This window comes from Branchiostoma lanceolatum, chromosome 11 (assembly GCF_035083965.1).
Source record: "Branchiostoma lanceolatum isolate klBraLanc5 chromosome 11, klBraLanc5.hap2, whole genome shotgun sequence".
NCBI classification, from domain to species: Eukaryota; Metazoa; Chordata; class Leptocardii; order Amphioxiformes; family Branchiostomatidae; genus Branchiostoma; species Branchiostoma lanceolatum.
Window position 1 is genome coordinate 9,965,441 of NC_089732.1, and position 27,874 is coordinate 9,993,314.

Consider the following 27,874-nt stretch of genomic DNA (forward strand, 5'->3'; position numbering starts at 1 on the left):
AAACACAACAATCATTAATTACTGTGGAGAGTGTGACAAGATATATGACTTGATGACTCAACAATCAGAGCATGATATTCTGATGGATGTAGTCTACTACACATGGAAAATTAGCTGTGATTCAAACTCACCTCCATTTCTCGGTTCTGTGGGCATATGGCCTCCTTTTGTCCAGATGTATTGTTACCTGTCTTTCAGAATTTTTGTTTATGATTATCAGCCCTTTGTCAACACGTGAAGGGTCAAGGCCCTCAAAATTTATACCGATCTGTGTTTAGTTTTAAATGAGAAGTCGTCCAGCCTTTTATATACAATAATACTGTAGCCCTTCACATAGTGATGTATTTAGGCCATTTCAACACATAAAGCTAACAGTAAAATCATTCAATGCCTTGTGATTGTTATTGGCTTGGCAAGGATATGGATTATTTTACTGTTACTGTACATGTAACTTTACGTGTTGAAATGGCCCAAATACATCACTATGTGGAGGGCTACAGTATGTAATCTAACGGTTCATGGTTTTTGTACATGAAGTGATCTCCCTGCCAAAAAATGATTGCCTTTTTTATATCACAATCAAAAACAAAATTATTCAAAGCCTTGTAATTGTAATTAGCTTAGCAAGGGTATGGCTGATTTTATTGTTAACTTTATGTGTTTAAATGGCCCAAATACATCACTGTGTGAAGGGCTGCAGCACATGTATGTAATCTAACGGTCCATAGTTGTTGTAGTGAGTCCCTACCAAAAATTATAACACTGCAAAGAATACACAAGGTAACAGGTACTTTGTCTCATTTTTTTCCTATTGGACTACTAGTGCAGTTGTATCTGAATTTCTAACTGTTTCTAAGAACGACTGTTAGTATCAGTTCCTTGAGTAAACTTACTGTAACCTTAGATATCTTATTACCTGGAATTTCATTGATGCAAAGAATACAGATTTTCTTCCTGATCAGTTTCTGCCCACTGAGGGTTTAATACACCATACTTGCCTGATTTATCCCCCTACTACGAAATTAAGTTTCCTTGAATATATCATTTATAGACAATCTTACTGTATGATTAAGGAAGGGAAGGGGAGTGCAAGTGCAGTTTTAATATCCTTCGACATCTGTTCCAAAAATTAAGAAAAAGGTGCAACATGGCACATGATATAAGAATGACCCAATGACATAAAGGGGCAAAAGGTAATGTTATCAGAAATGGCTGGTTGGCTGACATTATTGGCTGACATTTTGTGGAAGCGTGTTATGACTAAGTTTTAGCACATTGCTTACCAGCAGACATCCACAAATTGATGCCAGACTGCCCCTGTAAAGTTTAAAAGGGCAGGGTTTGCAATAACCATATGGGCAATAAAGCTCGTGGTTGTATTAGCCAATAAATAGTACCGCAGTGGAATAACTAATCAGTTTTCTTAGCACTTTGTTGTAGGAAAAAAATGATAAAGTTTACTCTTGTGTTGAAGTAGCCAAGTGTTATTAAAGAAAGTTGAAGATCTTGAAACAACTTGTACGTTTGAAAATTGGTGCTTGAGGATAAGCAGGAAAGACGCCTGCAATGTCCCCAAGAGTCCACAATGCCTTACGTTATATCATAGATGACGCAGGTGACCTAAATTCCAGTTACACAAGCAGTCGTTCCCACGCAAAATCCTTGTATGTAATATTCATTTCTGGAGATCAAATGTTGTGCATTAAAAGCTTGAAATTTCTTTAGAAGCATAACAACCCTTTAATCATGCACTCTATATTAAAAGCTTCTCTATTGAGCGGAAAATGCAGCAATTTGCCAAATTAGTCCCTGTTGGATTGGCCAATTAATTAATTTGTCCTGTTGATTGACTTTTGGCAGACTAAATACTTCATCGCTGTCTTCTTTGTCGGTGTTAAATAGGAATCTTTGAAGATTATCAGCATGATGTTAGATGTCACCTAATTGTGAGGCACGCTCATTTCAGTTCATAGCGGGAGATACATATAGAGTGCATATTCTGGAAATCCGTTTCTCAAAAAGAAAATAATTACTCATGTATGAATAATTCAACTGCTCTTGTAAGTGAGTGGAGATGCCACTTCGGTGAGTCAATTAGCTCGACACTCATTATTCAAGATAAGTTTTGTCAAACTTGATTCTTTGATCTAAATGCTACAAATAAAGGTCCACTTACTCTCTGTATAATGTATGATTAATCTCCGTTAATCAGAGATATTCCCAAGGGCTGGAACATATTGTAGATTCATGTATAAACAAATGACTGATTTGACAAAGTGAAGAAAGAAGTTATTTGAACAGAGTAATGAAGTACAACAAAGGAAAATCTAGTGGTAAAACTTTTCACAAAAACTCCATATCTCTATGTATATAGATTGCTTTGTTTTTCTTCAGTCAAACAGCTACTTGTACGTTGAGAGAGAATGTTCAATGCGCTTCATAGAACAACACAGGCTTGAAAAGGACTTTTTTCAAGGATACTTTCTACATCTATAAAAGATGGCTCAGAAAAGTTGTGACAACAGCAGCCATTGATGAATTTGTGCTGTAGACTTCCAAGGACATGCCAATGTTTTTATGCACCTGGAGGATCTGATATGATGTCAAATCGTTGATACTAGTCTATGCTTCTTTCAGCTGTCATCTAAAATGGCAAACCAAGAGATCTCAGATCCTTTGACCTGTTAGTCAATACAAAGGGAGCGACCTTGATAATCAATACAAATACAAGTACACTGTTGAGGGCTATGGAAAATTTATAAAGGCCAACTTGTTCCACTGTCTTCTGACTGAGCTCTTCAACTTACCACCTTACTCTTATTAAGACTCAACAAGTTCATGTTGGGGCTCTCCCAGCATAATCCTTGCACCGCTACATTTTAACAATCAGCGTAATACAGAATGTATGACTTGTGTAAATGTGAATGAAAGGCTCTGGTGTTATTGCCTTTGGGGATGTTGAGGATTGTTGAGACTGAAGTCATGATAAGAGACTTTATCTCCAAGCAGATGTTGCTAGGCAAATTCGTTACGTTTTTCTAATCTTCAATCAGATCTATACATGTCATGTAGGTGGCAAGGCAGTATCAAAAGGGCCAACGAGTTAATCCAAAGCCACCTGGCTGCATGTTTTTGTGCCAAATCTCCTCTTACGTTGAGCCCGTTGTTTGTCACAGAAGGCAGCTACTGTAGGAAAAGTAACGATGTTGCCTCCCGACATCTGCTTGGAGATTACAAAGATTGTCATGTTTGGAAAAGAACAGCATAATATGTATTTTGTAAGACTTTGTGGTGTACTTCTGTCCTCAGGCTGGCTAAAATTTACTTCCAGAAGTTTTATCCAGTTATAGAGTTTGAATTGTCTTTATATATTGTTTACCTGTATGTCTAAGCTTCATAAACGTTCTGTCCTATAGATTACAGTGCCGAGGTTGTGACATCCCCTTCAGTGTCCATCCAATCGCTGCTCAGCTCCACCAAGGCTATCCTGGATGGGCTGGAGTCCACCAAACCAGCGCAGGCCAACAAAACGGACGTGGCTGAGATCTTGCTGAACGGTACTCTCGCCACCCACGTCAATGGCTCGTCCCTCAATGTCACTGTGTCCTTCAATGTCACCGAACTAGACATCACGTTGCATGATGGGAATGGCACAAACTCAACAGCTATCATGAGTGTGGATGGTGAATTGCATGATGGGAATGAAACATTGCATGCTGGGAATGGAACTTTAAATGAAACAGAGGCTGTTGGGAATGTTACAGGTACTAATATGTGTTTCATTTTGTTCACGTTCTTAATATATAAGAAAATGTTTGTCTTTAACTTTCATTAACATTCATTCTTTGATTTTCTTTTTTTAAAGCTTATAATAATTTTATTCATTCAGACCTTCAGGGCTGTAACATCTACAACATAATTCCACCTGAGGGTACATAATTCCGCCACCCTAAAAAGATACGTCCAAACAGATCTCCAACCCAACGTCCTACTTTATAATGCACTCCTGTGCATACCTGGGAGTTGCTGCACTAGAGATCTGTCAAACACACTGTTTTTCAAAGTGGCGTATTTATGTAAACCGGTGGATTGATATTAATGGGAGTTATATCCCTTGTACATGTCATGTTTATATTCAAGATACTGCACAAAAGTAGAATAATCATCATGTACGATCCTAACCACTTGCTGGCTACCAATGTGACCTAATTATAAAAGATTGACTCTAAACAGGAGAGTCGATGTTCACCTAATTAATTCTTTCCCCAGCGTGGAGTAGGGACCGCAATAATCATGCTTATGGATTTTCGCTCAGACAAAATTGTTCTATAAATGCCCTATTTTGTGATCTGTACAGATTTGACCTACATCTAACTGATACTTATTTTCCTTAATTGTGCATTTTAGCCTTATTAGGTCTATAGTACGTTTATTCCTTAATCATGACCCATTGGTAGTTTCCAAGTAACTTTGAGACTCATTTCATTGCAGGGGACCAGGAATTGAGTGCATTCAGGGCCACATAATGATATACCATTAGCCTGTATCGGTACTGTACATCAAGAAAAAGTACTGCACTGGAGATATTGATCAAACAATTGATTTTTTTCTTCTTTTCTTTGGAAAGATATTGGTTTGTTATTACATTTTTGTAACTTACTTAACTACAAATCTATGCAGTTTCAAAGTAGTATGATTGGTTCATTGGCTACTACTTACCCAGTCTGACCCAGAATTAGAAGTTGATTGAAGGTCAATCAGGGCATGTACTAGTATCTGACCTTCAACTCTTATATTTTTTCAAGTTCAAAGGTCACATTCAGGGCCATTCAGTTAACAAATTTTCAGTAGTCATGTAGTAGTGTGTTTTTTTTTACCCTGCTTCCCTCTTTCGTATTGTTAAGCATTTCAGAATAATATTGAAATTAACCCACCCACCTGAGAAAAAAGAGGAACAACCCTTAGGCAAGCTTAAGCTTTCCCATTCTTGGGTAATCTTCTTGTGACCAACGTCATGAGATACATTTGAGTTTTAACTGTTAAGATGAAGCAAATTCTGAATGAGTCAAAAACTTTGTTATTTAGTACCGCGAGACTTGTTTCATTAATCTGTAGATGTTACGAGTGATATACACAATATATATGTAACAGTTAATCATAAGTCATCATGTATTGTATGACAGTTTCTGTATTCATGTAGTCTTGTTTTCCCCATTAGAGCCTACCGTAGTGACGGAAGTGACAACTGAGTGGCCACATCTCCCCCCTATAAACGGATACGAAACACCACATGGTACAACCCTTTTTTAAAATAATTTCATGCAAACTTGACTTAGAGTTAACTCTCTAGACTACTTATAAAAATCACTTGGACATTCTCACTCTGTTTTTGCAGTAGAATTATTTTGTGACATTGTTAATTTTTCAACAGTTTCCTCAAATAACTAATTAAATGAATGATATTCTGACATTTTGCACTTGACATATCACCAGCAACTGCCAGATTTGCAATGACTTTTTGCCAGCATGCCTGTATGTAGAGATGTTGACTGCTGCCTCATTGGACAGATGTACAAATTTATACTCCATGACTTTCGTTTTGAGCAGTGATTCTTAGGCAAAATTTAACATCTACGAACATAATTCCACCAGGGTACATAATTCCCCCAGCCTGAAAAGATATGACCAACAGATCTCCAACCCAACGTCCCCCAGTATAATGCACTCCTGTATATCTAAACTGTGCATACCTCAGGGTGCTACACTAGAGATCTCTAAAACACACTGTTTTTCAAAGTGGCAGATTTAGGTAACCCGGGAGATTAATATTGAATGGAGGTTACGGGAAGAACATGACATGTGATGATGAACTGTCAAGTTGAACTTTTCTTGCCTTTTTTAACACACAGCTTTAGAGATAGGATTCTTTCGTTGGGATGTCAACGGGGACGGGCACGTAAATTATGAAGACATGGCCGACTTCTTGGGTCCTAAACTGCCGCGCAGGGAAGATCTGATGGCCTTCGACGCTAATGGAAACGGACAGCTTGAGCTCCCAGAATTCTACAGGGCTTTCGGCTTCCATGAAGAGGTAAGAGATAGGATTTGTGTTTTACCCTGTTCCCGCTGCGTACTCATCCATGCAGCCTTGTTTGTATTGGTTACAGCTGATGTCAATAGGAAGGGGGTTAAAGTACTTAATAGAGCGTTCATGTATATTTCAGCCCAAAGAGTATGTAAGATGTTGATGATCATCTGAGTTGACAGGAGGAATACCTGTATTGCTCCAGTGGGTATTGAAGATGAACGTTGCGACATATTGGGTAGAATGGAGAAAACACACTGCTTTCCCCTCCTTCAGGTCAAAAAAACCTGTCCTGTCTTTCATAACGTGTTTGGGAAACTGATACATTTGTAACGTATCAGTCCACTGCCTGTGCAGCGGATTTTAATGTGTGTTTGGAGACATATTAAAAAGGTTACGGTATTCTGTATAGTGACTTTGAAGTACACAAGGCCATGTTTTTACCCATTTGACTTTCCTTTCCTTCGGATGAGAAATGATATTTTCATTCTGTGATTGTGGTTTATTAAGTTGCATACAGACCTACAGGAAAAGTGTCAACCGTTCTCAAAAAACAGGTTGAAGTATTTTCTTATTAATCATCATCATTTGGCCCGTGTATGGGCAATAATTACGCCAAATACAAACACTAACACAGAAAGATGGATTTGAACAATCATCTCTCGGGTATGGCTTAATCAATAGCATTGTACTCATTCAAAAGCTAAATATACTGTCCCTCTCACGGATATTCCGTTTGTCACGATCATATGTTCATGGTTTTTTATAATTAGCATTACCGTATATGTCTTATCATTAAAAACATGATTTGCACAATTGAAATATCATGCAAAATGTAAAAGTATAGCTGTAAAGACAACAAAACACGCAAAGCATAAAAAGATTTGTTTCTTATCTATGGAATTCGTTGAGCACTCTGTTAGATTTGAGGTTGCAGAGAGTAAGTGGCAAGAGCACCACCCTACTGGAATGGGGGTATTTAGCAGTACAATTGAATGTGACCTTTAGCCTCCTTGGTGGAAGTGACTCCAAACAAAGTCATCACAGAGTACGCCAGTCAAGTCATCTGAGACACGTATACACAAACCCTTTAACTTTTAAGGCTCCCTAGATATGGAGTACTTAGTCTACTTCTTTCTTTGGATGAAGAATAATCCACAGAAAATGAGAAGGAAAGACCCTATCGCCATATCGAAGGCTTAACCCAGCTCTAAACGGTGGAAAGGATTTCCCTCCTGGGACGCTGAATCCTGAACTGATGGGAAACTGAATAACTGCCCTTCTTATCTCATGTCATATCACAGTTTAACTGGCCCATTGCTGCTGCTGCTGAAAGTAGGGTACGCTCTTGTACTGCCATGAAGCTCAGATATGATCCCTTTGGGGGAGGGGGGATGTACTTTATGGCCCATGTTCCAGGAGAGACACTCATCGAGTATATCAGGCCACAGCCCTCGCACCGATTGATTTCTAAGGCTCCCTGAATTTGCTAATAACTCACGAAGCAGGTAGAGGGAATAAAAATGAACATAAAACTGTCATTCTATGGTATGGTTTCACTGTACTGTGCAGAAACTTTTGATACATGAATAAGTGGCCGTAGAACAAAATTCTAACATGCACAACAGAGGTAAAGATATTTCAATTAAAACATAAACAACAAAGAATCCAAGGATTCAACAATTTTTTTAGGTTGAGACATGTAATACTGTGTTACGAATCTTTCTTCTTTTTCAAATGAGAATTAATGATTTCAGCCAATCTGAGAACTAAGAAATCAAATTGGTGTGGTCTTATATAAAACATGGTACATGAACATCGTGACAAGAGGCAAGTCTACTTCTGTTGGACGTCAGGAAGACTGAAAATTGGCTAAATCCTTCTGCACTATGGTTTCACTGTAGTGTGCAGAAACTTTTGATGCATGAATAAGCATATAGAACAAAATTCTAACATGCATAATAGCTCAGAGTAAAAGATATTTCATCAATAAAAACTTAAAAAACTAAGAATGCAATGTTTCAAACATTTTTTTTTTTGAGGTTGATATGTGTGAAGAATATTTTTTTTCAAATCAGAAAAAAGTTATTTAGACCAATCTGAGAATTAAGAAATCAAATTGGTGTGGCCCTATATAAAACATGGTACATTGGGACATTAGGCAAGGTTCCTTTTGGTCATCGGGAAGGCTGAAAATTGACTAAATCATCTCTCACGAGCCCAATTATCTGCATGTAATTGCCATAGATTTCAGCGGTTGGATAATCTAACTTTCTTTATGCATAACCTATGGGGTTTCATTTTCACGATGAGACGGCTTACGAAACCATCCCAATTAGACAGTTCTTTGGCGGCTAGAATTAGGGCAAGACTTGATCTCAAAGTATGTCTGACAGACTCATAATGCTCGTTGTAGGATCACAAACTAAATGTAGTGGTCTTTTTGTGATACTCATGCATGTGCAAGGCTCGAAATATTGGTTGCAATTTGTGCACCCAAAATTGGAGCTGTGCACCTAATTTTTGACGGTAGTCAATGTAGGTCCGTCTGAGTCGCCTGACTCTGGAGTGACCATAAGTTGGTGTCCAGAGCAAGAGTTAACTTATAAGCTCATCTTTGTTTCTGTAGCAATGCCCTGAAAACCTTCTCTCTGGCTCATATGGTTGATGATACGGTAATGTTCCATACAATTCCGCTTTAGTCGGGTGGTGTTTCCAGAATTTGTTGAGCATAGCTCGTAGTATGTGGGTGTACATACATGTACAGTGTACCTGTTCCCAAAAATGACTTTTGAGCCTTGCATGATGTGACTTGCAAAATTCATCTGTCTTGTTACATGAAAGATTCTCTTAGATACTTTTTATTTGTAGGTTCTGTCTGCCTGCTTGGAGATTCTACAACATGAAAATGGTACAACGACCTATGATAAATGAGTCTGCCACATGATTGATGCTGCTAATGGTTTGTTTGAAAACGGGACCCTTATAACCCCCAAAAGTTCATGAATAAGTAAGAAAACCTCACTCTAATCCCTTTGCAGTAGATTGCTAGACTAGCAATCTATTGCAAAGGGATTTGTATTTAATGTAGTAATACCTCATCCATATAGTCATGAATGTTGCAAAACATTGTCTTCAGTGGGTCACTGGGCCACTTTGTGTGACTCAAGACAAAACAGCATGATAAGAACTTATAAGAAAGGTTGAGATATTGACATGGGTGTAGAAATAAGACAGGCCAATCGATCAATCAATGGTTTATCAATGAAAACAAGAAACTTGCAGACAGAGCTAGAGGCTGAATTACATCTCAGGCAAAGCACCACCTCATTATCATAGTCGATTTTAAATCCTTTTAAATCCATTACACAATGTTATTAAGAACTAAATTAAAATATTTGTCAAAGTACGTAGTCTAAAATGTGGTCACACATTTTTTTAGAGTACGGTTCTTGGTGGCAAATGTGCTAAATGTTGGCTCATGGGTGCACCAAATCCATAGTGTGTGTCACACATTAAAACTAAGAAAGTAGGCCAATTGTATGGAACTGTCACAGGGCAATCAGACGTCTTTGGTTTCATGTTGGTAGTAATGATTGATCACGATGTCAAATTACTCAGACATAGATGTAGCTTTGTCTGATATACATAGATCTCCAAGCAGTCCCAACAGATTAAGCGAGTACAGGGCCTCGGCCATTGTGTGATGTATGGTTACCATTAATTGGAAGATAAGTTGGGCACTACTACCATTGATTGCTATGATAACAGAATAACAGCATGGTAATTGCAACCAATTTATTTCTGTCAGTGTCGAATTCTGAATCAATATTAGGAAGGTCTATAGTGAACAATTCTTAGGGAGTGGCATCTTTAAAAGACAGAAGATTAGTCAATAGATAGGGCTATGATGGGGATACATTAGTTCTTCACCTTGTAGTGCGGCCTAGTGGCACATAGATCAACACGTGTCCTTGCTGTTTTAGTGGTAGGGTATATTTTCACAGGGAGGGATAGCTAGCCCTTCCCCTTTAACGTGCTTGAGGCACCTCCTCAACCACTAAATAGATTGGTGTCACCTTACATCACTGGTGAAGCTAACTTTTGATTTGATGAGATAAGAAGAAAAGTTATAAGTTTATGAGAAGCAGTTTGAATAATTCATTTGATGAAAGCTGTCGTGTTATGCTGTCGTGTTACGCTTAAGGAAAGTTGTACCAGCTATACAGATACAGATACATTTGAACTGCGATGGGTTTGAATTATGACAGCATCATATCATGTGATCTTGATTGAGAGCTGTCATTCCTTCTCTTCCAGCCGATGCACATTCCCACGGAGGAAGAGGAGATGGCTGAGAACTCTGACGAGAACCTCCCTCCTGTCCTGGCAGGTAAACGAGCGAGTACTGATGGTGGTAGGTGTTCCTGGGGACTCCTCACTCCTCTCTTTAACCTTCTCCCTGCTGCCTAACTCTGTAACTAATAGGGAAGTGAAGTGCCAAATGGCTACTTTAGTGTGCTAAAGGTTAAATGACTTTCTCAGTTTGTTACATAGTTGTGTCAAAAAACCAAAAAACTAAGTAAATTAAACTTAAATCTCTGCTTCAGTAGATTTGACTGGCACAAAAATATTGATAGCAAAAAGAAATATATAAAAGGTAATGTCAAATTAAGGGATCTTACAAATAGCCAAGCTGAAAAAGTGCTCCAAGATTTATGCACAGCCTTCCTCCTCTTATGCTGCATCTTTCAGTAACTTTTCTATCACATTGTCATCATTGCTATTCATGATAACATGCTGGCTGCTGTTCTGTTGGAGACTGCTAGGTGGTGCTGTTGTCTGATCCCATCTGTTCTACCTTATCCACACCAGGCGAGACCAAGTGTATGCAGGCCAGACTGGAGGCCCAGGCGAAGGCTCTGATTGGCCAGTACGTGCCCCAGTGTACGGAGGACGGGAGGTACCGCCCGCTGCAGTGCCACGCCAGCACCGGGTACTGCTGGTGCGTGGACGAACTGGGAACAACGATAGAAGGGACCAAGGCGGGGAGAGGGATGATACCCCACTGTGATGAGTCTTTTGGTAAATATGGCCAGTGTTTATTCAGGTTATCAGTTTGTAGTAGGATCTACTATTCTGTGTGTATTTAACATTTTGTAAAGAAAGAATGACTTTATTAATTTTGAGAATTCACTTCATCACACCATTCAGCATAAACAACCTCACATACATACTCTTTAGTCTGAAGTGCTTTGGTTGAAGCGATGCTATTTTCCACTTGTTTAAAGTAGAGTAGGGTTTTCTGGTTGTTTCAAGTACTCACATTGTGCTAATCAATCAATCAATCAATCAGTCAACCAACCAACTAACCAGTCAATCAATGAATTCTTCTCTTCAGGAGAGCCCCTGCTAGGGGTTTTCTAGTTTTTTTTCAAGTGCTAACATTGTATCAATCAATCAATCAATCAATCAATCAATCAACCAACCAACCAATCAACAATTCCTCCCTACAGGAGAGCCCCTGCCCATCCCAGTGGAGGCTGATGGAGATGCCGACAGTGAGGGAGACATCAACAGCCTCTCTAACCTGCTCAAGGACTTCAAGCGGAGCCAACCAGATCCCACTAACTAGGGCTGCCCCCTCCTCCTTCCCAACAACCAGATCTAAATATGTGTATAGTCATTTAATCAGATAAGATATTCTGGACTTGAATGAAAAAAAACTAAAAGCTCTAGTTGTAGCAAAGCAGTATTTTTCAACAGACAGAAATGTGAATCTAAATCTAAGTTGATATACCTGCAGCATCATAAATATTTTAAAGGTGGCAACTGAAATGATAGTGGTAGCACCAGGTTCAAACATAGAGAACTAATATGTGTTTGGGGCATCAAATTCAGTTGAAATGTAAACTATGCATATCTTGAAAGACCAGTAATTTTACCAGTGTGTGTTTTAGATATCATGCTAATGGTTGTTTGTCTTACCTTAAAGTAAGTGTAACCAGGATAACCGTATTAGACATCCCTGTCCTGTAGTTTATTAGATGTAGATTATTATTGCTTGTGAAGGACAGACCAGGAAAGACAAAAGAAATGGTTTAGAAATATAATAATGCCACACCTTTTTGTTTCGTTTGTTCTCAGACATTATTTTTCAAGATCCGAGAACCAACAAATAAAATTGGTGTGGCCGATGGAATGTGCAGAAGCAAGTTGACAGAAGAAAGATACATTGATTATGATAAGGACCAAGAACATTATATGATATTTCTTATATTTAGGGTAAACTGTTAATCAACACATTTTCACACAAAAACACTTCCTCTGTGAATGAACATTGGTAGATGCCAACTCTGTCTAGTTTCAACATGATATGAGAGCTTTTGGGGCAGTGTTACATGGTGAAATCAGAGTTTTCCCTAGCCATTTTTCTGTCATCTCAGTAAAACTATGCTGACCTCCTGGCTTATTTGTATCCACCAGTAGTTTTAATCTGTTTCATATTAGACTCACTAGTATGACAGAATGGTTATAATTTTTTGTCAATCATATAATGGATGCTGGGCAACACCGTGATTAGAATTAGTGATAGACCGCAAAGCATTGTGTGTAATACAAACCCCGCTGTATCATGGTGTCAAGACATGTAGAAAGTAGAAGCCAGTATTCTAAGCACTTTGTTAGTTCTTACTTAGCTCTGTTTCCTGTGATGTGTATCAACTGTATAACTTCAACAGTTCCTAAACATGGTGGTGTTATGTTTCTGTTAGAAATTGTGATGATTTAAGATAGAAGTCATTTGATTTTCTTGAAGCAGGGCTGTGATCGCCTCGGAAGCTATTAATGGTACTTATTAATTGTCTGTTGTTGTCAACACTGTATCTCTGTTTTGTAGGCATACATTTATGTTCAATAGCATCTGACTTGCACTGGTAAATAGACACAGTAGAGGTAGTTTGTCTTTTATGGTACATTCTCTGTAATGACATGTAAAAACTATGCTGCAGAAGGCAGTTTGCAGGTTCTGCCTAGAACTGATGAAATTTTGCAACATATTCTAGGACTGTGACAAACCATACACATATTAATGGTCAATACTCAATACCATGAACAAGACTTACATGTGTAGTGATTGACATGATAGTAAAGTTGATCAGGAAAATGTCAAAGTGCACCATACTATTCACACATGGTACTGTCTAATGAATGGTTTTTATTTCTAAGATTAATATTTCTGCTTGGTGCTGTCAATGACATTGGTGTTATGGATGGAAGATAGGAAGCTTTTTATTTGAAAAGGCAAAGATTGTTTGCTTGTTCCATTCTCATCCCTTCTTTGAAAAATGATCTCAGTTTAGGGTTTACCTAGATGTTGATTTAGTAACAAAAGATACGAATGAAGAGTATAGCAAACCTGTATTCAAACTTTTAATGACAACCCTACAAAGCATGCCAATAGAAACTTATTGTGGTTATACTATGTAGTCTGCAGAACAATGGGTGTCATGAAGACCGCATATTTTTAATTTTGTTTAGTGGAAGTGGAATTTGCACAAATCATTACACCGGAAAAGATGGCTTATGATGTATTCTTGCTGCGTGATTATGAGGTATCATAAATGTTCCTTCCCTTCCCTCAAAGTAGTATTTTGATTTATACATTTAACATGCATTTGTAGGGATATTATGCATCATCACTTGCAACCCATAGTTCTTTTCTCTCTCAGTATAGCTGCATTTCTTGTGTTAAAAAGTTTGTGATTAACTTTCAAGTGTAAATATCCCTCCGGGCAAGCTTACTAGTAAACATTTGATTGTAAATATGCTTTGGAGTGGAAGCCTGTACCTTTGTAAGTAAACCTAAAAGTAGACAATCAGCAAAGTTGCGAGTAGATGCCAGAAAAAGTGTGAATAAAAGGGTTAAAAAAAGCGTTGTCTTCTGTTTTTTCTGATTGATTATTTCTTTACCTGTGTTTAAGTTTTACTATGGATAAGTTGGCCTTAAGCTTGCTGACAAACACAGTAATTCCAAAGGTTCAATCTGAGAACTTTGATCATAACTTTGATCAATAGCTTGTACGTCACTTTCTTATTTGCATGATGATTTTTTGGTAGAAAATCAGATGTGGAAAACTCTTTTTGTGTTCTTGCTTTCTGATAAAACTGTTTATGTTACTGTCAGGAAAGTTATTTAGTTTTTTTAACAGTATTTCAAAATTGGCTCGAGGAAAACATTAGGATGTATCGTAGACTTATACAGGTCTTTTTACCATACCTTAGTAAGAGATTGTTCGTATATTCATAGATATGTATGTTATGTGTACAGCATACTTATGTAACGTTATAGATTTGGCGGGGGGGGGGGGGGCCCAACACTTAACGACAGTCAGTAAATTTCTAGCGAGGTCCAATCAAATGGCTGTTAGCAGGTCACCGAACGTCGCCAGAGCCGGTCCTTTCAAATGCAAAGTAGCCAATTAACGCCAATCTACTGGCACGCGAGGGACAAGAATGAATATTTCACACCCATTGTCCGTCGATTACTGGTTCATTGTTAATAGCGGCAATACATTACGAAGTAACTTTACGTGGGACTTGCAGCACATGACTTTTAATCCTGTTTATGTAGAGCAGAACTACGCACTGAACAAGTTTTAAACATCGACAAGACCTGACTACACAACGCCTTATATTTGATAATGCAGTATAGCCATAACGCCACGCTTCGGAGAGAGCATTTTGGTATCTTTAGCATGGTTAAAGTTCTAAGCTGTAGCACTTCGTATCATGCATTTTCTTTAAATTTCATGTACGGAAATAATGCTCGGTGATAGACAATGTGACATACAAAACTTTACATTTATTGTCATCAGAAAATACAGGGAAGTAATGTCGCTATCGTGTTTGGCTGACCATAGTCTGCGCATGTATAGATTCAACAAAGGTAAGTATACAATGTCGAAGGAAAAACAAAACTAGATGCATATGTAATACTTAACGATGATAAACAAAAGCGGGTTTATCGGCTCTTTTGAATGCCTGCGGCTGGCTCATCCCAAAATGCCGTGTCAAATTAATTAGGCAAGGTCATACGTACGACTGAACAAAATTCGCGATCTAATTCATACAACCTCAAAGCCGACTTGTTCTTAATGTAACATGAACTACGCACAATATTTGCCATGCTTTTTACATTTTACAATTTCTACGTATGTGTTAGTCTTGAGCGTCCAAATAACATCCACATTTCACACTTCTTCAATTCCAACTATGTTCTGTGACCTTTGTCGGTAAAGATATGAAAGAAGGGTTTACTGTAGTTTTCAGTCATTGATCACTTGTGTCCATCTTTAGGGCAAGCCCAGGTCACTTCCTCGTCACAGTTTTTGCATGTTGTAGTGGCTTCTGTAGCTTTTCCGTTGACACAAACATAGTTTGAGGTTCCGCAGTTGGCACACTTTACGCGCTTGAACTTGCTGTGATGTTCTCCTGGCAGGACAATCCGTTTGTGGGTCTGTTTGATCTTTTTTCGATGTTTTGTTTGCTGGTCTGGTTGTCTGGCGATGATTCTGTTGGCTGGTTGGGTGTCAGGGTCCTGTGTGCTGCTTGTAGGACGCCGCGCAGCAGTGTTTGCCTGCTGAATTGTGCGAACAAGCCTAGCCTGTACGACTCTCTCATCCCGGGTGAGTGGCTTTTGTACTGATTGAACTGTCTGGAGCTGTTTAACAAAGTTCTTCATTAAGATTGTAGTCTGCGCTGCTTGGTAGCTAGTCATTCCCTCCCATTGCATATCGCGCAAGGTTGCTTCCACTTGCAGACGAGCATTATCTAGGTCTTCACAGATGTCCGAACTTTCAGGTGTGGGAACTTGTGACTCTGTCGTCTCGTCTGTATTGTCAGTACTGGATCCACAGTTTGGAACTAAAAAACTAGTTGGGTTTCTAGCGTCCGGGGGAGCTATGTTTGCAAGCAGGTGGGGTTTGAACTTATGTACATACAGGCGGCATGCGCAGATGTGTTTGCAGATGATGGCATTGTTGAAGTTGTCGCTGCAGTCACAGATCATTGTTGTTAAGCAAACATTGTACCGTACCCCCTTTTTGCTACTGCTTTTGATTTTGAACAGAAGCAGAGCCTCGCTTTGTAGCCGGAGTACAGAGCTGTCCTTGCTGTGTGCCTGCATGTACATCTCTGCCCTGCTCTGTCTGTTCCTCTCCGCTACCGTGGCCCGAGCGCTATGGAGTCCCATATCTACTTCCTTCTGTTTCTCCATGTAGAAACCCACTGAACTTTGCCCTCCATGGAAAGTGCCATCGTCCGGATTTCCGATCAGAGCGTCCATAAGAACATCTAAGCGATGGTTGGCCCTACCATTGAGTGTTGTATACTTGATTAACTCCCAGTGACGCTCTACAAGGTTCGTGGTGTCAGTATCTCCGTGGGGGAACATGCGGCCAGCACAGACCCACATGCTACGCCATTCGTCGCAGTCCCACCCACGCATGTACTTAGTGACCTGTTGCGCGTTCTCAAATTCGGAGTAGAACTGCTCCAGGTTTTCCTCAAAGCCCTGCCACGTCGGGTGCATCATAAGTCCGCATAGTTTTTCGTACACATCTGCTGCCATCTGTCCTTCCAACTTTGGCAACAAGTTCTCCGTCCATGCCTTCTTCACGTGAAACCAACATAAGAGAAGGTGGCATTTGGACTGAGTGCCGTCTTCCCACGACAAGGGGTCGTTCTGTACGGCACTCTCAATTGCCCTCTTCTCTGTTAGAGACTTGTCAATAATGATGGCGTTCGGTCGTGCACTCATTCGTTCCAGGAGAGCTTCGAACCCAAGCCGGACCCCAGTCTCCTCGTGCTTGGTCTTCTTGTCATTTGACGTTATCAGGTAGAATATTGGCAGTCCTTGGCGGTTTTGGTTGGGCACTACTGCGCTGAAGACGGGTAGGCCGTACGAATTCAGGCCGAAGGTGGAGTCCACTGTCCAGACGCTGTTGGGGCTGAAGCGTTCTGCCGCCTGCCGCTGCCATTCTGTCTGGAGAACCAGGACAAATGGTCTCTTGTCGGGGTCTTCATTGTCAGGGTCGTACTCTTGGAAGAAGATACACACGCCCTGGTCTCGGAGACGCTCTGCCTTGGCGTAGGTGCCGACCCAGTCATCCTGGTGGACCCTCTTACTGCAGCGCATTTCATACTGAAGCTGAGTCAGTTCTTTCCTTGTCAGAGTTGTCCTCCAGCGGCCTTTGTTTATGATTTCAATAGTCCCAGATTGTTGCATGGACTGTAGCATGTTGGATGTTTGCTGTACAGTCATACCTACGCCAAGACAGTCAGTGGCCACTTGTTTCACAGTCTGATGAACGGGCATGTAGCAGCTGTCCTCCTCTGAACCGGGGGTGTGATTACAATGGTGTGGATAGAGGCGAACTTGCAGTGGCTGGCTCTCGTCATTCGGGGTGAAAACCTTCACCCGGAAGGAGCATCCAACTGCACGACTTTTCCTCCTCCGCCGTTTGCACAGCCGTTTTCTTCTCGGGGTGCCGGCCCTGTGACACGCAAACGTCTTCATGGTGCCAAGTAGATGGATTGTTTCGTTGTCGCGGATTTTCATACTGACTGTGGTCTTTTGCGTATGCACTACCTTCAGATGTACATTGTGGGTGTCCGATAGGTTTTCAATGTGTTCTTCTAAAGTGTCCCTGGAAATGGTGATGTTTTGGTAGTCATGGCGACTGACGGTGCGGGGTCTGGTGTGGATCTTGATTCCGGCTTTAGGATCTCTCACAGAAATGTCCATCTCTTCGAAAAGATCATAGCTTTCTGTTTCAGAGCCCTCACTGTCACTGTCGCTCTCGTCTGGAAACCCCACAAACTCATCCTCGCTTTCAGACTCGTCATTACCGTCTGCGGTTGTCTGCGCTGTCTGTGGTTGTGCCGGCGTGACGCTCACCTTGCAAGAACAGGTGTCCAGCTGATGTTCGAAGCCCTCTCTTGTGATGCCAAACTTCTTGACATTTGTTTGGTACATTGAAGATATCTGAAATAATATTGGACGTTACTTCAGGAGCTGTCAGCTAAACGTTACTGGCCTCAAAATCCGAGGCGTGTTTGGGTTACTGACTTAATAAGAACTCTTCAAAGTCGCCTATTTATCTCCGTTTGGTTACAAAAATAATCATTAGCATGTTATCCTACTATCATCCTATCTAAGTGGCTTTGTTACCTTTATTGTTATTCTATGAATAAATTATCGTGCTTTAAAGTTCAGAAAGCTGAAAGACTCGACGACTGGCCGACATATTCAAATTCAGCAAATGCTTTTACATCACACAGAAGCAAGGTAAACCTCTTTGAACGTTATATTGTAAGCGGGTTTTGCATACATGCAAGTATAAGAACATGTCACAAATTACAAAAAGCAAAAGAAGTCGATTGACCGATAATACGGTGCGTAATTTAGACTGATTGTATTGCATATAAAAACGGTTTCTACATTATGTTTTGTGCATTTTGTAACATTTTAGCACCAACGTCCGTCAAAGTGTGCAATAAAGCGAAAACATCATATACTAGTATATTCAGAATAGTTTATGCGTGGAAATAAACAATCATAACGATGTTCTTGTGCGGTTATATGATAAAGTTACACCTTCATGTAACGTTACATGTATAGTTCAAATTTTGTTGGTTCCAGCAAGGAGGGTTCAGCGAACATATTGTAAAACAATCATGATTTTTGACAAATATTGTTCACAAGAAGTTTGGTATTACTTACCAATTCCCAAGTCTCACGCCATGGCCGGTGACTCGAAGACGCGCCGCTGTCGCACTCTGGATTCGTTCTTAGGTGACTTTGCCGGAAAATCCGTTCAATGTCTTCTCTCGCCGGCAGTCGGTGATTTGGGGCCTCACAATGTGCCACAAAATCCTGACCCAGGACTAGCTTGGACTTGATTTCCCTCCATTTCTGTACGCGGCCCGTCTTCGAGAGCTTGCTTTTGGTGGGAAATGTTGGGTCGACTCGAAGAATTTCACCTTCGTCGGGATCTATTCCCTCCCGCAATGACAGCTCCATTAGCGCTAGTGCAGCGCCATTGAAGCTGTAAAACTTCATCTCTTCAGTCCCTTCGCGTTTTGGTGGTGAAAGTTAACTTTACAAACTGATCTAGATGTATACGTACGGAAGTAGTGGGAATAACAACTGAAATGCGCTTGGTTTGAGTTGATGACATTTACATAAGACCAGGGGTGTTAACAACCCAAAACTCGACCGTCATTGGCTAATTGTCGGTGACGTTCGGTGACCTGCGAGCAGCCATATGATTGGACCTCGCTAGAAAGTTACTGCCCGACATTTAGTGTACACGGGGGGGGGGGCGACGACTGCAAGCAACCTGCACACGTTCTGCCGCTGTGACAGCTAGACGTCGAATCAGCATTAGGGCGCATATGTATAGATTATGCTTATCTACCATGCACAGTCAATCGATTGTCTGCCTTTTGGTTTATTCTTGAATGATACAAGTGATTATCAAGGGTTCGACACACACGTGCACACAGGCGCCTCTGCTGGGATCAACACTTAAACGTCCATGCATTGCAAGTCAAGACGATTTCAAAGAGTTGCATGACGCTAGGCAACATTTAAGGTAAGATAAGAAGCCATAAAAGCTATATTATGCCACCAAAGTTACCTTTATTGCATAGTTTCCCAACTTCTCTCCGTTCAACAATAGAAAACAAAACATTGGCTGCAATCGGACAATCGTCACCCTTTCTTCCTGCGTGTCAAGGGCGTCACTATGCGGATTACGATAGAATGGCACGTAAGTAATGTTGGCAATACGATTTTACGTTAGATATTTAAGAGCGACACCTAGCAGTCAATGAAATAAATGCCACAGGTTGACTAAGACTTCATGATAGCTGCACATTGATTGGTCAATAAATTCTACATTGACCAATCAGCATACAACAGTGGCTGATGTGCGGCAGCATCGATGGTAAATTATCCGTATGTGTATGAAGAAAACCAATCAGCATCCACATTACCCTTGAGCCGCACAACACAGTATGTATCCGCGACTGAGCGGTTAGAAAATAGTACGACCGAAATCTTTGAACCATTTGTTAAAATCTCTAACATGAAAGCCAGCGAGGAATTAACTTAACTGTACGGGAGTATGATAAGTCGGCTTTTAGATCGTACAAATAAGATTATGAAGTTTGACCAGTTGGCGTAAAAATGGGCGGACCTTTTCAGCTGACTGCTGGGGTGAGTCGGCAGAACGGAGAAGAGTCACATTGATTGGTCAATAAAGTCTGATTGACCAATCAGCATACAACAGTGGCTGATGTGCGGTAATACCTACAATATTATCCGTATGTTTATCAAAGAGAACCAATCAGCATCCACAGCACTCTTGAGCCGCACAGCACAGTATATTTCCGCCACTGAACGGTAAGAAAAAATAGTGCCACCGAAATCTTTGAACCGTTTGTAAAAACTTTAATGTGAAAGCCAGCGAGGAATTAACTTAACTGTACGGTAGTATAATACGTCGGCTTTTAGATCGTACAAATAAGATTATGAAGTTTGACCAGTCGGCGTAAAAATGGGCGGACCTTTTCAGCTGACTGCAGGGGTGAGTCGGCAGAACGGAGAAGAGTCTCATTGATTGGTCAATAAAGTCTGATTGACCAATCAGCATACAACAGTGTCTGATGTGCAGTAATACCTACAATATTATCCGTATGATTATCAAAGAGAACCAATCAGCATCCACGTCACCCTTGAGCCGCACAGCACAGTATATTTCCGCCACTGAACGGTAAGAAAAAGTAGTGCGACCGAAATCTTTGAACCATTTGTAAAAACTTTAATGTGAAAGCCAGCGAGGCATTAACTTTACTGAACAGTTTTATAATAAGTCGGCTTTTAGATTGAGAAATAAGATTATGATTGAAGTTTGGCCAGTCGACCAAAGTGCAAATGGGCGGACCCCCTTACTGCTGACTGCTGGGGTGAGTCCGCAGAGGGCATTGAAATGTAAAACAACCATTTTTTTCGTTTACTGCTATTTTTCTATTGTACTCTCAATTCAGCAAACTGATCCGTCGTACTTCTCCAGGGTATCATACTTTAATTTTATCCACGTCGGTGTCGGTCACTTTATTGGCTTTAACTCTGGAAATCCCCATAGGCAAAAAAATGTGTTCTGCTGCCTTGACAGGTTAGGTTGTAGTTCTACTTTATTCCGCTAAGTGATAGTGGCGTCCTTGTACCGCAGCGAGTTACCTACTCGAAATTGCTTGAACTTTGCCGCTTATTAGCCGTGTAAAAGGCAAATAAACACCCTAACAGGCTAGAAGAAGAGTTTGCAAGCGGATTAACATTCATATGAACGTTCACATGTATGTTTGTTTCGATCAAATGTATTTCCAGATATATACCACGGAGGAGAAAGGCTTAGAGCCAAAAGAAACATGACCGAGGTGGAATGGCCCCAAACATCTACTGGCGATGGAAACTTGGAATGAAGCAGGTGCTATGAAGTGGGTTACGAAAGACGCCGCCCAACGACTGGAAGAAAATGTGCTGCAAACCTGTCCGCCACCATGAAATGCTCAAGGCTGAATTTTTGCAAGAGAAAGTATTTTTTACTACTTAGTTTCAATAAATAAATCAAACTTTGTATGATATATAACTGTTACATAGAGATTCAGGTACAGTAGTTTTTATTGGTCTATGACTCAATAGAAGCGTTCTCACGCTACACTAAATTACAAACTTCGGAATAATTCTGTTCCAGCATTGTCTAATGGAAACGCATTTCTGTTGCAGCACACGGCTCAAAAGCTCTACCAAACGGAAAGACCGCATCCAGCAGCTGCAGCGCAGAGGCAAAAATAACATGAAGGTCTTCATTGACAGGTGAACGAACTAAGATAACTGACATACTGCGACAATATATGACCAAAATTTTAATTTACAATTAATGAAGGTTAAAGGTTGCAACCTTTGACCGCACGAAGTTGGTTTGTTGATCCTGAAGTCCAGGTGAGTTATGAATCTGTAAGCTGTCAGGTAAACAGTAATGTTTATGCGAATGATAATAGGCAACAGCTAACGTGTAAGTGCGAGAGATAATCTTGCGTTGTCGTCCATAGTTGGATTTGCTTTTTATGAGAAAGTTTTACTATTTTTTTAGAATTTTAATATGCGTATGTTTTCCATTTTTGTGTCACAGTAACTTTTTATGGAGATCCTGAGACTGTACACATCGAATTATTCAACCTTGGGCCAGAGCTGCAAACCAGACTGTGTCCATATATACACGTACATTTACATGGAGGAAGAAGGGAGGGAGTTTGTATTGAGTTTCCGTTTTTGGTAGTTGTGACAGCCTGACAGGCAGAGACACCGTTTGTGACCGATCATTTGCATGTTGACTTATAGTCTTGTGGATTAAAGATATACCCCTGTGTTCTGAAACGTATCAAAAGTAACTTATGATAATGAGCTTGTCCAGGTGAACCCGTGACCATGACTCCTGCTGGGGAACTAGTGCAGAAGTTCAAGTTCAATCTGTATCATAGAAAGAACTTTATTGCGCGACTATTGTAGCAGGTACATATATGATCCTGTGTATGATTACGTAGTCATGATTGCCTGTGCTTGACGCACCAACATAGAATACCAGTTGTAAGAAAATACTTCTATGTCAAGTTGTTGTACTTATTGTGATAGTTGATGTGCTTTACATGTATTGGCAGATGGTACAGTTATGTGACATAATTTTGCATTTACATAAAGATACATCGAATTAGGAAAATCTAATGAAATCTACAGTCAAATAAATATCTCTATGGCTATATATGAAGATTTGGACAGAAACAAATACCAGTGTGGAGGAAATATTGTTCTTATGAATTGTATATGTAATTTACTGGAGATGAAGTTAAACGTTAAAGAACACAGACTTATTAACTGTTACTAGATTTACAAATTCCCATAGTAGAGTGACACACAGTAAGAATTATCATCAGTTATCATCGGTGATAAGGAGAGTTATGAATTACTGTTATTGTGGAAAAATGACACATCTCGTTTGTGATATTATGATTCCCTCTTTGATAGTTTTACCATGGATAATTAATTATGAATTGTTTGTTTATTTGTTTGTTTGTTTTATTAAGACCTTCATTAGCGTTCAAATATAACAAATTTCACACTATTCTACTTGGAGTCCGCTTACACATTAAATACAATTCAATTCAATTCAATTCAATTCAATGTAAAGAACAAAAACAGAATAAGACGTTACTTCCAACAGTACAACTGAGCATGTACATGTATAGTAGCTATATGACAGAAAATAAAGTTTCTAACTATTCTTTGTTGTGGAATGTGTCTGTGTGAGTTGTTTCTTTACAGAAGATAGTTGACAGGGCATGATCTGGATAAATATTCAGCTTACAGCAGAGGAGGAGACCATAATTTCACAGCTTGAAGTTACACCAATTGATCTTCAAAATGTCAGGGATGAAATAAGCCTTTTTTAAAGTCTGAAACTGTTTAAAATAGAGCTATCAATGTAAAAATTGATTCGCTATCATTGTTCTTTCATTAGGAGGAATATTGAAGGCATGCCCGTATGTCCTCGTCATTTTGTGGTCTGGTATCTGGATGCTACAGCTAATTATATAAACTGATGAACAGTTAGGTTAAAGTGTAACTGCCCGCTTACTACCTAGCATCCTTAGATATCCTTACATCTGCTTGGATATTTTTTACTAAGGTCTCCAAGCAGAAGTTGGGGTGAAAGATCGTAATGTTTTCTGAATGACAACCGGGCCTCTCTGAGAGTTCCTTACCCCAAATAAGCAGGTGAGAAGTTGAGCAAAAGGCAAACATTGTTAAGGGAAAAAGAATGATGTCTTCATATATCTTACACCTACTAAAAACGTACAAGATATGATGAAAACATGAATGTAGGTGGCGCTTCGACCGGCGGACATGCTGTAACATGGGCTCCTCGCGCGGTGCCTACAAATCGATCTTTTTTGTCAACTAGTGTCTTAAAGGCCATTCTATAGATATGTAAAAATGCCTGGAACTATTTGAGAAAGTCTTTACTGGTTTCATACCTAACATCTTCTAGATTTTCATCTGTTACAAGTGAGAATTACAAACCCTATCATAGCCTAATCTGCAGTACCAGTTTCGGCCGTATCACGAAAAGTGACAAAGGAGACCGTCAAATAGCCAAATTTCGGTCTTTTCGGGAATGGGGAAATCGTGAAAGACTCGCAAAGGGGTTTAAAGTTTTGAAGCTTATTTGACCTTGAACTCGATACTGCGACCATGTAAGACCAAGAATAACGATATTCTAGACATTTTGTCCAAAATTTATGTAATGGGCCATTGGGTCATAAATCACATGTTACCCTCGCATTTCACTTTTACCACATCCAAAGTTCATTGTGATTTATGAAACAAGAAGACGTTGAACTGTTGCAACGACGTTTACGTCTGTTTGTCTATCAATAGATCCAATTTCCTTTCAAAAAGCTGTAAGATGTCTGGATTCCTTAACAGTGCAACGCTGAATGCTATGGTGATCATAATCATAATCTATTCATTTAGATACGGCTGCTGGCCAAGATATGTATGTAGTTGAATGTCGGGAATTGCATTTCTTATGTTACATTATATATGTTGTACTTATTCAATAGAAATGGTTTATCACAGTAGTTCAGAGACTTTTGTTTCTGGAATACTGATATTGCACTGATGTTTCATAAACAATACACCACATCAGACCACAAACAAAACTTTTATAGTCACAGACCTTGAACAGAGCTACTCCAGGCCCACGGTATGACAATTCTTGGGTACGTTGTACTGATGGAACTTTGTTCCTGCGAAAGGACAGCTACCTTGTGTCGTCAGTCTAGCCTGTCTGGAGTGCTGTAATCCAGACAAGATGGCTACTGTTGTTGTTTGTCTCGAAGATCGGTGGTTTCTTTAAGGAAGCTCACTACTACCTGATGAACGAAGAATACAAATGTAATATACATAATTTTACTATCATCTCATTGAATTATTACACAACTTCCTGTTCCTACTTGTTTTTCATATACTCCACGTCATTTGTACTACGTCATTTGGGGAAGTACTTTTAAGACAACATGTTCCCTTGATTAAGGAAACCGCCGATGTTTAGACATAGCCATCTTGCTCTAGGCTTGGTAGACTACACTTCGTAGCTGTAATTCCATAGGTACAACGTACCCATGAATTGTCATATCCGCGGTCCGGAGTTGCTCTCTTTAATCCCTGAGACTCTGATAGTTTTGTTTGTGGTCTGATATGGTGCCTTGTTTATGACTTATCAATGTAATATCAGTATTCCAACAACAAAAGTCACGTAATTACACCAATGAACTTATTCTATGGCATCGGCACATCATTATGTACAACATTTCACATGTGAAATGCATTTTCCCGATAAAGCAACTTCATGTCTTTGCTACCAGCATATCACATGAATAGATTATGATAATAACCACCATAGCATCCATGCAGCTTTTAATCACCGATCAGAGTTAACCGATATACCTTACAGGATTTTGAAAGGAAATTGGACCTATTTATAAATAAACAGACATGAACACCGTTACAACTGTTCAACGTCTTCTTGTTTCATAGATTACTATTGAACTTGGCATGTTTAGCCTTTCAGTAAGTGATCATTTACAGGAAATACACACTTTACTGCGTCTATTGCTAATATGCAAAGAAAACGTGTAATTTGTGACCTAATGTCCCATCGTAGTTTTGGCGAAATGACTCTGTTTTACATGCTCACAGTTTGAAGTTCAATGTCAAATAAGCCCCCAAACTTCAAACCCCTTTACGAGTCTTTTACGATTTCCCCACTCCCGAAAACACCGAAATTTGGCAATTTGACGGTCTCCTTCGTCACTTTTCGTGGTACGGCCGGGAGCGGTACTGCAGATAAGGCTATGATAGGGTATGTAATCCACACTTGTAACATTTGAAAATCTAGAAGACAATATGCATAAGGCCAGTGAAAACCTTCCCAAATATTTCCAGACATCTTTACCTACCCGTAAAATGACATTTAGGACACAAGATGACATACAACGGATCGATTTTGGGCGCCACGCGAGGAGTCCATGTAACACCATGTCCGCCAGTCGAAGCGCCACCTACATTCATGTTTTCATCAGTTCTTGTACGTTTTGAGTAGGTTAAGGATATATAAGGACATCATTCGTTTTCCCGTAACAGCTTTTGAGTTTCAACCAACGATTTAGCTGCTTATTTGGGGTAAGGGACTGTCAGAGAGGCCCGGCTGTCATTCAGAAAACATTACGATCTTTCACCCCAACATCTGCTTGGAGACCTTAGCCGAAATCTCCAAGCAGATGTAAAGATATGTAAGGATACTTAGGAGCAGGCGGACAGAACTGTTCATTAGTTCATATAATCAACTGTAACATCCATATACATGTACTAGACCACAACATGATTTGACAAGGACATACGGCCATGCCTATAATCTTCCTCGATTAGTTGTCCTACCTTCGTCATCACTTAGCTTCAAGGTATATATCAAACAACAATCTTTTATCATTGCTCTTTGATCAGAAAACGGTGTAACAAAATAACCTATGCTTCATCATCTACTCATGTTCTTTTAATGCTTCTTTATTTAAGAGTCTATCGTCTCAAACAGCTCCCCCGGCGCCCAAAACTATATCGCACCGTTACGTTGTCTGGGCACTTTACGGGATTTTGAAAGGAAAATTGGATCTACTGATAGACAGACATACAAGACACAGCTGTATCTGTTTAATGTCTTCTTGTTTCACAGAATAGGACTGAAATTCTGATGTGGTAGACTTCAGAACGTAGCAATTTACAGGGCAAGTCCGCTCTACCACTTCTATTGGTAAAGGTAAAGGCAGTATGCCATGTATGACCCAATATCTATTTTCACTGTTTGCAAAATGTCTTGAATATCGTCATTTATAATTTTGAATGGTCACATTGTCAAAATCAAGGTCAAACGAGCACAAAAATTCCAAGCCCCTTTGCGAGCCTTTCGTGATTTTACCATTCCCAAAAGAAGGAAATTTGACAATTTGACGGTCGTCTTAGACACTTTTCAGGTCGCGGCCGGGAGCGGTACTGCAGATTAGGCTCTGATAGGGTATATCGTTCCGGCTTGTAAAATGTGAAACTATACAAGACAGTATGCTTTCAGCCAGCGAACACTCTCCCATACAGGTCCAGAAAACCTCACACACATTTCTAATTACTATTCAGACTTTTAAAAACACAACTTGACATAAAAATGATTGATCTTTGAGTGCGGGTATGGAGCTCATGTCAAGTCAGCCAAAGCGCCACCTATATTCATGTCTGCAGCAACTTTTCTGTTGGTCTTGACCTTGAGGCTTAGCCGGGCCACCTGAATATCGAGAATTCATTATGGATAAACCGTTCTAGCTATAGGCTTTCTAAATTTGAGACATGCTTTACCAGAGGGCTAGAATGAACTGTTGAATATGGAGCTTTTTGTCACTTTTCAATCTTACATACCTTCTATTTGTAGCTTTACATTTGGTGCAGATGTTATTTCATGTCGTTTAAATACTTGAAAACATTTTCCTTTTCTCAAAGTCAAGACACATCTGCTGAGTGTACTTTCTATAGTTAAAATCAAATCAAAGACAAAAACATGC

At 39.8% G+C, this 27,874-nt stretch overlaps 2 protein-coding genes and 1 long non-coding RNA gene across 8 annotated transcripts in view; 2 read left to right on the plus strand and 1 right to left on the minus strand.

The window, feature by feature from the left end:
- The window catches only part of LOC136445228 (uncharacterized), a 74,788-nt gene extending 61,391 nt beyond the window's left edge, over positions 1-13,397 (plus strand). For 3 of the 6 annotated variants that reach the window (XM_066443097.1, XM_066443103.1, XM_066443098.1), the window contains 6 exons: positions 3,417-3,764; positions 5,219-5,293; positions 5,910-6,091; positions 10,406-10,502; positions 10,961-11,170; positions 11,602-13,397. In XM_066443097.1, coding sequence (XP_066299194.1) covers positions 3,417-3,764; positions 5,219-5,293; positions 5,910-6,091; positions 10,406-10,502; positions 10,961-11,170; positions 11,602-11,720 — 1,031 coding nt within the window. In that variant the 3' untranslated portion in view covers positions 11,721-13,397. Of the gene's footprint in view, positions 1-3,416; positions 3,765-5,218; positions 5,294-5,909; positions 6,092-10,405; positions 10,503-10,960; positions 11,171-11,486; positions 11,528-11,601 lie in introns of those variants that run through there. The other 3 variants (XM_066443102.1, XM_066443100.1, XM_066443099.1) reach the window with 3 other exon arrangements.
- A 2,025-nt stretch (positions 13,398-15,422) lies between these two features.
- On the minus strand, positions 15,423-19,465 carry LOC136444998 (uncharacterized). Its single transcript, XM_066442829.1, has 2 exons — positions 18,870-19,465; positions 15,423-18,131 (listed from the first exon to the last, which is right to left on the minus strand). Exons 1-2 carry the CDS (start codon positions 19,206-19,208, stop codon positions 15,423-15,425), a joined length of 3,048 nt encoding a protein of 1,015 aa, XP_066298926.1. The 5' UTR covers positions 19,209-19,465.
- Positions 19,466-19,478: 13 nt separating this feature from the next.
- LOC136445240 (uncharacterized) lies at positions 19,479-23,490 on the plus strand. Its single transcript, XR_010757384.1, has 4 exons — positions 19,479-19,743; positions 21,540-21,649; positions 21,939-22,028; positions 22,345-23,490. It is a non-coding gene; the product is annotated as an uncharacterized lncRNA (long non-coding RNA).
- Positions 23,491-27,874: the final 4,384 nt, after the last annotated feature.